Source organism: Phaseolus vulgaris, chromosome 2 (assembly GCF_000499845.2).
Source record: "Phaseolus vulgaris cultivar G19833 chromosome 2, P. vulgaris v2.0, whole genome shotgun sequence".
In the NCBI taxonomy this organism is placed as follows: Eukaryota; Viridiplantae; Streptophyta; class Magnoliopsida; order Fabales; family Fabaceae; genus Phaseolus; species Phaseolus vulgaris.
The window spans coordinates 45,227,357-45,237,099 of NC_023758.2; the positions used below are offsets into that span (position 1 = coordinate 45,227,357).

The window sequence follows — 9,743 nt, forward strand, 5'->3', positions numbered from 1 at the left end:
CTTAACCAATATCGACTAATGCTTTATTAAAATAATAACTTTTTGGTAATTCAAATATTTTATTTAAACAATGCATTTAAAAAAAAAGAATTCAGTTTAAAATGAAAACAATTCAAAATTGAAGTATTTTAACTTCCTTAAAATTGTGAAGTTTCTGTTCAGACAATTAGTTAAGGTTTCTAAAAAGACACTGTAATTCCTATTAGGTGCAAGTAATACAGAATTTGTCTTTATTTTCTTATCAGATCATATGAACTAGCCTTCAACTACCTTTTGAATTTAAGAACTTCTAATAAACGTCCTCTCGAAGACAGGTATCATAACTTTATTTTAATCAGTTCAATTCCTAGCTGGGTATAGGAAAAGACTGTTATAGGAAAGCATTTAATCTTTAAGAATACCCTTCCCCATTACAACACAAACAAGACGTTTTGTTTGTGACCATTTCTCGAGAAGGATTGTTGTAGTTCTTTCCCAAAGCTTGAATAGATGCAATTATGAACAATTGAACACAGTGTCTCATGACAGTTTCTCTGCAGACATTTTATCTTTAAGGAAAGTTGAAAATTTACCCATCGAAATTTATAAATGTCGATTGATAAAAAGGATAAAAAAACAAGAGATGGGAAAAGTTTCCTACATACAGTATTCATAGTGGACAGACAAAGCAGAAAACATGCTGGGAACCAAAAGGGTCTACCTCTAGTCACTAAAAAAGTCACATGTACACATGATACTTTACAGGTATCTCATTTATAGCAAGGATAAAAGTTGAGTCTAGCCAAATCAGTAACTAAAAGTAAGTATGGGGTACCTTCTGTTGAAAAATCACACGTGTTCACAAAATTCAAGCATAGCATGCTTATCAAGGCATGATTTCAACTAGAGGTCAGTCATTGCAAGAGGTTCAAAATGAAACCGTACGTACTCGATACAGATGAATGTCAGGAGGCTACTTGATAGTGATGTAGCGATTGGTTCCATGTCTGGCCCAGTACTCCTTAAGATCTAATGGTATAGATAAATCATGGCCTTCTAACACCAACCTGCTGAGAAGTCTTGTAAAAACACTTCCACTCATCTTTCGTCCTCCAATGCGAGCATGGCGCTTGTTTGGAAGCTGTGGTAATGGATGCATAGACAATGTTGTGGTACAACATGATGACTGCCATCCGCCATTCCCCCATTTGTAGCACTGTCGTGGTATGCCAGTACATGTGCAAACTGGAACTGGCATGGTAGTTTCGTCAAATGTAACCAAATTCAGGCCAACATCTTGCCTATGCCATTCAGATCGGATCTTTGTACCTTCAAAAGAAGCCTTCCTATTTAAATCCTCACCCATTTTCTTTACTTTGTAGGGTGGGTTTGATGCCTTAGAACTAATTACCTTGTTCTCCTTTGTTCTCTTTGCTTGAGGAGATTTGACAGCTTCAAAAGGTATAACTGCCAATGGGGAGGCATCCTTTGTTTTGTATGAAGCTTCAGACATGTTAGGCAGATGGTTTGAAGAATGGTGCATTCGTTTTGATCCACATTGGATTCGACTGCCAAATGGGAAGCTGACAGAATTGTTCCGACTCTGAAGGGCTGCAAGGGCATTATCCCGTTCCAAAATGGCATTATCCCTTTGAGCAAGTGCTTCATCCCTCTGCCGAATGGCTGCATCCCGAGCAGCCAAGGCTTCATTCTTTACAGATATTGCAGCCTCCAGTTCAAGCTCCAGAATGGCAGCCTGCCTTTCAGCCATAATGGACCTAATCTTCTTATTCATAACCAGTGCATTTGGCTCTTTCACTTGATGCTGGGAATCAGTATTCCACTGCAAATGCAAAGTTCAATCCAATTAATCAATAAAGTGACCAGTGGTGCAAAGCTAAAAAAGAAAGATCACAAATTTATGTATTCTATTTACCATGGAATGTGCTCCTCTGTAGTATTCCATCTTATGCCTGTCATTTTCATTTTGACGGCCATCCTCCATTTTTCATCTAGAGGATTTTGCAACAGATGTGATAGTTGAAGTCAAGAAGTCATGGGGTTTAATTAATCAACAATCTCCAGCTGAAAGGAAAACCCTGCTAACAATGAGAAAAGCAAAAGTTTAGCATTAGGTCAATAAGTAAAGAAAATAGACATCAACGCTCCCAAACATTGTTCTAATGCAATCTGAAAAGAATTTAGCAAACTTAAATGACTGCTAAACAGTTCTTTATTTGATCTTACACACTACAGACAGAAGTAGATACAAGGAAACCATTTATTGAACAACAACTTAGGTGTTAAATGGAGATAAGTCTCCAACAATGAACTACACTCAACCTTTCCCATTACCATTTTACCAACAATAGATTTATATGAAGGAATTTAAGTAGACAGTGAAAGACTTAATTTCTGTTGCATGTAGATAAAATTCACTTAACCTAAACATGACAATTTTTTACATACCACACACACCAATGTACATTATAAAGCAGATATAATGAGAAGTTTAGAAATAGACATAAATAAAAAAACAGTGACTAACTATATATAAAACTCTTCATTTGAATGTTTGGCATTAAAAAAGGGACCAAGGGAGCTTGAACAAAAATAACTTTGTCAAATCCATACCTGAACACAATCCTTTACTCTATTCTAGCACAAGGAAACAGACCAGGCCCAAAAATTTAAAACTTTCAGACTTTAAAACTTCCAATCCAACAGATTCATGTGTGTTATGCACTTAAAAACGTTACAATATAAACAAGAACATCCATTAAGAAAGTTACTGATAACAATTAAAAGTAGCAAGACTGATATATCAAACATAAAGTACAGGGCATGTTTTAAAAAATTCAACCATATTTCCAATGAGTAGCCAGAAGGAGCAACCCTTATTGCATAAAGGTAGGTGTCCATTTTTTCTTATCACTAAAGTTTCACTGTGCACGACAGACTGAATTTTTTTTAGTTCTTATTGTAGTTTGGGAACATGTTGGACACAGATTGGAAAAATGAGAGTTTGCAGTTTTACAACATTCATTTATGATAACCTTTTTCCGAACTTTACACAGCCTCAAGTTGCATAATGAGGAAGGAAAATATTTATAAGCACTCAGCAAGTATTACTGCTTTAGTATGGGAATGAAGTAAATTTCCACTACAAGGTATAATTAAGAGCAAGACAACTAATAAGTGGCTTGGGAAAAGAAAGCCAAAAGCAAGTAAGTATAGACCTAATTTTTTCACAATCTTAAAATGGGAAAATAGCCATTTTCTCACTACAAATGACAAACAAAAAGGTCATAAAATGGCAAACCTTAAATCAAGGTACAGTTATAATAAAGTCAATGCATGGCCTTGTCCACTAAAGTTGAGTAATATATTCGAAGCACGTTGTTCTCAATTTCTCACAGAATATGCAGGTTAATAATTGATATTATGGGCACCTCAAAAACACCATGTTACATGGGTTATAACGTGACTATTATTCTAGTCTTTGACCAATAAGGTATGATCTCCAACTGTCTAATAAGGATATCACTAAACATTAATCCTTCAAAACTTAACGAGCAAAAGTTGTTTCACAGTCATTGACAAAACCCACCCAATATTTTGTTAACATGAATCATATTGAAAGGAAGTAAACAGAGTCCCAAGAAAAGTTTCAATTCAGCGTGGCCAACCTTAGCTAATTCTCTATTTGAAGTTATCAAAATTATATACAGTTACAGTTACAGGGAGACAGCAAATACTCCATAGATCTGAATTATGAAATACTGTTTGAGGGTCCTATGGCAAAGCAGGGGCTTTTACACGGTCTAATAGCTAATAATCCTTAATTCAAGAGCAAGAGTCTTGGGACAGTGCCCAGAGAGAGAGAGAAGCAAACAATAAATTCCAAAAGCAGAAGAAACCACTTATTCAATCCATAGTTATCTAAGTGAAAATACAGCAGTCCAAGTTACGAAGAACCAAAAAGACAGATGCAATTCATAACTCATTACTAAGATCATAGACACCAAACTGAATATTTAAATGCTAACAAAAAGAAAACAAATGAATGGCATTCACTTCCCCAAAAGTATATAAGTAAAGCACATTAAGTAACCTTTTTGTTGTTTCCTTTTCACACGAATGTGACCAAACGCACTTGTGATCACATCATTGTGCTAAAACCTCAAGTCAATCTCTAAAACCCTCTCCCATTTTACCAGTACTGTTCACAACACTCGATCCACCAACACATTGCAAAAAGAAACAAAACAAAACACACTTTTTCCCAATCTCCCAATTCAGGAACTCGTAAGCAGCTATAAGCAGGCATGCAATGCAAATACAAAATCGAAAGGGGGTGCGGCAGGTATATTAAGCGAAAATCACGAAATTGCAGTGTGAAATGAATCCCTTGGTGAATTTGAGGATGCAATAAAATGGCATTGAAAAGAGTGAAAGGTTTTAGTAAAAGGTTAGAGAGATTACAGAGCTTTAGGTAGTAATTGGGAAGGAAGAGATAGTAAAATGTGGAATGAGAGAGAAAACCTACAAGTAGTGGAAAGGAATTGAAGGGAAATGGAGAGAAATTAGAGAGAGAATAAGAAGATACCTGCAAGGCTGCAACGACACTGTTGTTCGACACTTCTGTGCAGAGAGGGTTGCGTTTCACTCTTCCCTTTCTTCACCTTTCATCTCATGTTTTCCTTTCATCATCAATTCAATTTCATCGCAAAATACAAATTTCATTTTTTCTTTTCTTTTTTCCTTTTAAGTTTTTAATATCTCTTTTTATATTATATTAGTAGAAATAGAGACTCTATGTATATTTTATTTTATTAAATGAAAAAATTAACCTTTATTATTTTATATATTAATTCTAGTTTTAGTATATTATTTATATAAACCTTGTTTAAATGGAATGTGAAAAAGAAAATAACAAAAAGTTATAAAGAAAAATAGAATGAGAAGTATAATAAGATCAATTTCATGGTTATTTCATACGAGAGAAAATACAATAAAAGAATAAAGTAGTTTCATGAATTAAGAGGTGTATTTAGAAGTAAATTCTGTATACTAAAAACAAATAATGATATTAACATATTGTTATAGATGTATAGATAATATTATAGGACCATGATAAAAAAAAAATTGCTTAATATTTTAGTTAAAAGGAGTATTAAACATCTATATTTTATTTTATTTTATTTTTTTATAATTTTGAAATATATATCTGAAAACGAGTTAAACAAAAATTAAACATTTTTCTTACATGAATGTTGAAGTACTCACGCAAATTTCAGTTTTTGTTTTGTTTTTCAAGATATTTTCTTCAAAGAAAAAATTATTCAAAGCACTAAATAGATGTCTCTAAATAAAAAATAATTTTTGCTTTATTAAATTAGAGAGACTAATATATAAACAAGAAAAAAATTCTCACAATCCAGACTTATTTTGATGTAACAACATTCATTATACATATAATAAAAAATAATTTCACTCTATCTACTAAAGATGTAATACTAGCATGAATTTTTTGTTTATATTGTTATTTAATCATTAATTAATATGAACTTTTAGAATAAATTGTCAATTTTCTATTAAGTGAAGTTATTTAACACATTATTTGGATGGCTATTTTTTTTTTTTGGCTAGTTTTGGTTTTTTGGGTAGATATTATCTTGATAAATATTGAATGTGACAAGAAAATACTTTTATGCTGAGATTAGTAGTTGGACAAATCAATTAATAAAGAATTGAATAATGGTAGTAAATGAATTGTACTTTTTTATTTTTTTTTAAAATAGTATCTATTATATTCTATTTTAAATGTTTTGAAAATCAATTGCCTGAAATTATAGTTGTCATATTCATATCTCAATTAGTTATTCTTGGAGATTCACATTTTGAAATAAATTTCTAAAAAAATGGTCGAATAAAAGATAAAAATTATTGTTACACACTCTAAAATAACAAATTAAGAATTAGTCATGTATGAATTATTTAGTTGATACTATATTCATTTTACCAACTAGAAAAAAACAGATTGGGAATGTTGAAAATAATTAGATGAAATTAAAAATGTCATTATAATAATGAGATAGAAAAATCCCTTAAACAAAATTTTAATAAATTTATGTATATTTTATTATAGTCTATTAATTATTCTGTGTTATACACTATTTCTTTATTCATTTTATATGTTTTTATTATTTAATTTATTTTTAGGAATATATTGCCCTTATATTTTATATTTTTATGATTTAATTTATATCGAGTGCATACAGGTTGTTATATTTTATATTTCTAACATTTATTTTATTTCTAATGCATACTAGTCATTTTATTTTATATTTTGAATTTAATTCTATTAGTTTAATTTAAGAAAATTAGATAAGGAGAAGGAATAAATAAATAAATAAAATTCAATAAATTTGAATAAAAGGTACTTACATATGTTTTTTTATTATACTTTTAATTATTAATATATAAGAAATTGTTATACCATAAGAAATAAGAAATGAAATTAGAATCATATTAATGTATGAGTGTATATATTTGAAAATTTGGAATTTGATAACTATGATAGGAAAGACATAATATGGTTAGATTTATAAATGTAATTCCAATGTAGTAGGTAAATATTTAGATAATTTAAAATAATTTTTTATATTATGATATTTGTAGGTTAAATTTGAAATTGTTTATTACTTGTTAAATATCGTTTAGTTTGTACTAATGTATTTAGTATAAGTATTCACCCACTTCCTAAGTAATTTTTTTTTTTATGTTTATATTGGAACATCAAAGGTATCCATATGTATGATTTAGAGTTTTATAAATTTAGGTTTGACCTTATGTTCCTATTTTTTATTATTATGGTTCGAGTTTATTAAGATTGATACTTTACTTCCAAATATTTTACGTTGAATTAGAGTATTATTCTCAATATAAATTAAAAAAAAACTCCATTCTATCTTAAACATTTACATAAAATAAAATAAAAAACATTGAATTACCCTAGAGAATAAATATATTTGCCATACTATTTGGGTAGAATATTATTATAGTTTTAAAACTTGAATATTATTTATAGTAATTATTAATGAAATAATGCATATAGTTTATAAAATGTCATTTAGATATAGTTTGTAAAATGAGCTTAAAATAAATTATTTAAAAGAATTGATTTGGTGATTTAAAAAAGGAATAAATGGAAGTACCCCTAATTAGTGTGGTAGAAAACGTGGTGGTTCTGTGGAAAATGTTGTGTGCATCATTAGCATGTTCTAGTTAAGACTACTGCAAATCAATATAACATATCCTTACATTGGAACAAGGGTTACAATTAGGAGTTTCTTCAACTTCTGTTATTCTTATTCACTCTTATTTCTCAATTCAAACCCTATCCCTAATTCTGCATTTTCTACACACTTATTAACCGGAATGGCCGAGATTCAGCCGCCGGAGGGGCAAATAAACGGTGCCGGAGGAACCCTAATTCTTCATTCCTTGGAGCCCGCCATCGGATCCAAACGACAGCGGCGCCCGAGCGTCCGATTGGGCGACATCGGTGGCGACCAGCCCTATGATTCCACGCGCCGCAACACAAAGCCTTGGAAACTCGCCTTCGACGGCCATCACCACCACCACCACCACCGCAGCAAAGACAAGGACCCAGGTAAACCCTCCAAGACTCGTCCTTTAACGAACCTGAGCGAGTTTAACGAAACCCTAGAAGTCTCGAACGACCGAGAAGCGGGGAACGTGGACTCTGTTGCAATTGGCAGCTGGAAGGTTAAGGAGTCCAAGAAGAGGGGCTCTGTGGCCACCAAAAGGGTCAGATCGAATTGGGTTTCGCGAATCGAGGACGGTGGTGGGGATAATGGTGGCGGAGAAGGGGAGGGAGAGAAGTATAATAACGGAGACGAAGAAGGCGAGGACGATGATGGGTATCGGGAATTTGAGGTTGAGAATTCGGAGAGCCCTTTGAAGGAGCAAAGCCCTATTCATAGTATGGAGAATCTGGGGGTTGATGGGCATAGGAGGGTTTTTAAGGGTAGGGAAAGGGAACAACAGCATGACGGGGTTGAGCTATCTGCACCGTCTGATACTGATGTTAGGGATTGGAAGTGTGGGGATAGGAATAACGAGAATGGTGGTGGAAGGGTTAGGGGCGGTGAAGATGGGGTTAGGGTTTGGCTTAATGGACTGGGGTTAGGGAGATATGCACCCGTGTTTGAAGTGCATGAGGTGGATGATGAGATTTTGCCCATGTTGACCCTAGAGGATCTGAAAGATATGGGGATTAGTGCTGTTGGGTCCAGGAGAAAAATGTACACGGCCATTCAGAAGCTCGGGAAGGGCTTCTCCTGAGCTGAGATTGTTTTTGGTGATGCCCTGCCTGCTGATGTAGATTCTCAGCCGTAGTGAATTCAGATGCTTGTGTCTGAACTGAACTGAGTTTTAGTATGTTCTTCCATGACTCTTTTTTCTAGGGTTGGAAATGTTAGGACCTCACATGTTGTTTGAGAAACAAACATCCTTCTTGAAATCCAGTGCAAGTATATATAACTCTGCGAATTTTGTTGGAGCTATTCATTGAATTTTTTTTTTGTCTGAAGCAATTCTAGATTTCTAGTTGTTGTATTTCATTGATGACTTGGATCGGTGACGTGAAGGGACAACATATATGGTATAATGCAATTGGAAAGTTTTTTCCATGAAAGAAAAGGGGCATGCTGTTTAATTTTCTCATTTTGTCCATGGAATGCCGACTATGCCATTATATCTTACACAGTACGCTTTCTGAAATGTTGCGTGGGTAATGTAGTCTGTTTTTTAGGACTTACAATGCTTAGAGAATCAATAACTTCTTCCCCCAAAATGTAGCATTTCAGGTGTTATTCTCCAGGTAAATTAATTACAACATTTTAGCACATGTATTTTGTAGATATGATCGTAGTTTGGTATGTTTTTATTTGATTATCGTGGTATTTATTCACATTCATTTATTCAGAATTTAATTGTTGCTTGCAGTAAATTCTATTGGCAACTTCTGTTTTACTAATGTTCAACGTCTAATAACAGGACGCATTCAAGTTTGCAATGATGTAAATTCTGTTTGTGTTGGCCACATCTGTTTCTCTTGCCACGTTCAACAATGTTTTATATTTTAACCAGGATGTTGGAATTAACTGAGCTGGTGTTAGTTACCTTTTTGTCGTTGTTGCATCTAAAACTTATTGTCTTGTGTGGATGTCCTATGGTTATGAATACTTGCAATTATATATTTTTACATAGCAGGAGTGACTTTGGAAGAAATGATATAAAGTATTTAATGCTTCAACTGAATTCTTTGTCTTGTATATCCAGTGATGGGGGCACCATCTAAAAGTGGAAAATTTGGTTGTGCGTAGTGGATCATGAGTGAGTATCTTACTATTTGTTGATGCTCCCTGAAATTTGAGTAATTTCTGCTGTGTTTTCTGCTTTATCCATCTCTGGGTTAACATATTTTAAAATTATTTTGACATGGTGGATTAATTTGATAAAAGCTTAATGAAGTTGGAGAAGGAAACTCCATTGAGAGGATGAATGCTTTCAAATAAACTAGCACGTTTGCCTTGTACTTGATTATATTAAGAATAAATTAGCATAGCCTAGACAGAACGACCTTAAGGCACTTATGCGAAGATGTATGGGATCCTGTTGATGGGACCGGAGTATTTTGATTGTTTGTCTTGCTAGGAGATTAACTGATTAAT

General features: G+C 33.0%; 2 protein-coding genes across 4 annotated transcripts; one reads left to right on the plus strand and one right to left on the minus strand.

The window, feature by feature from the left end:
* Positions 1 to 567: 567 nt before the first annotated feature.
* Positions 568 to 4,716, minus strand: LOC137812580 (protein BASIC PENTACYSTEINE4-like). Of its 3 annotated transcripts, none has more exons than XM_068614664.1 (3): positions 4,589 to 4,716; positions 1,916 to 2,078; positions 568 to 1,822 (listed from the first exon to the last, which is right to left on the minus strand). In XM_068614664.1, the coding sequence occupies exons 2-3, from the start codon at positions 1,982 to 1,984 to the stop codon at positions 953 to 955; spliced, it is 939 nt and encodes a 312-aa protein (XP_068470765.1). In that variant the 5' UTR covers positions 1,985 to 2,078; positions 4,589 to 4,716; the 3' UTR covers positions 568 to 952. The 3 variants fall into 3 exon arrangements, with proteins under 3 accessions (XP_068470765.1, XP_068470766.1, XP_068470767.1); XM_068614665.1 differs by having other exon boundaries at positions 1,916 to 2,081; positions 4,589 to 4,707; XM_068614666.1 differs by having other exon boundaries at positions 4,094 to 4,592.
* A 2,492-nt stretch (positions 4,717 to 7,208) lies between these two features.
* LOC137812581 (uncharacterized) lies at positions 7,209 to 8,709 on the plus strand. The gene has a single exon (XM_068614667.1). The coding sequence runs from the start codon at positions 7,423 to 7,425 to the stop codon at positions 8,350 to 8,352; it is 930 nt and encodes a 309-aa protein (XP_068470768.1). The 5' UTR covers positions 7,209 to 7,422; the 3' UTR covers positions 8,353 to 8,709.
* The last annotated feature ends 1,034 nt before the right edge of the window (positions 8,710 to 9,743 follow it).

Coding starts and splice junctions, on each gene's coding strand:
- LOC137812580 (XM_068614664.1), bottom strand. CDS start 1,984: ATGGAGGATGGCCGTCAAAATGAAAATGACAGGCATAAGATGGAATAC. Junction 1,823..1,915: donor ACAGAGGAGCACATTCCATG/GTAAATAGAATA, acceptor TTGCATTTGCAG/TGGAATACTGATTCCCAGCA.
- LOC137812581 (XM_068614667.1), top strand. CDS start 7,423: ATGGCCGAGATTCAGCCGCCGGAGGGGCAAATAAACGGTGCCGGAGGA.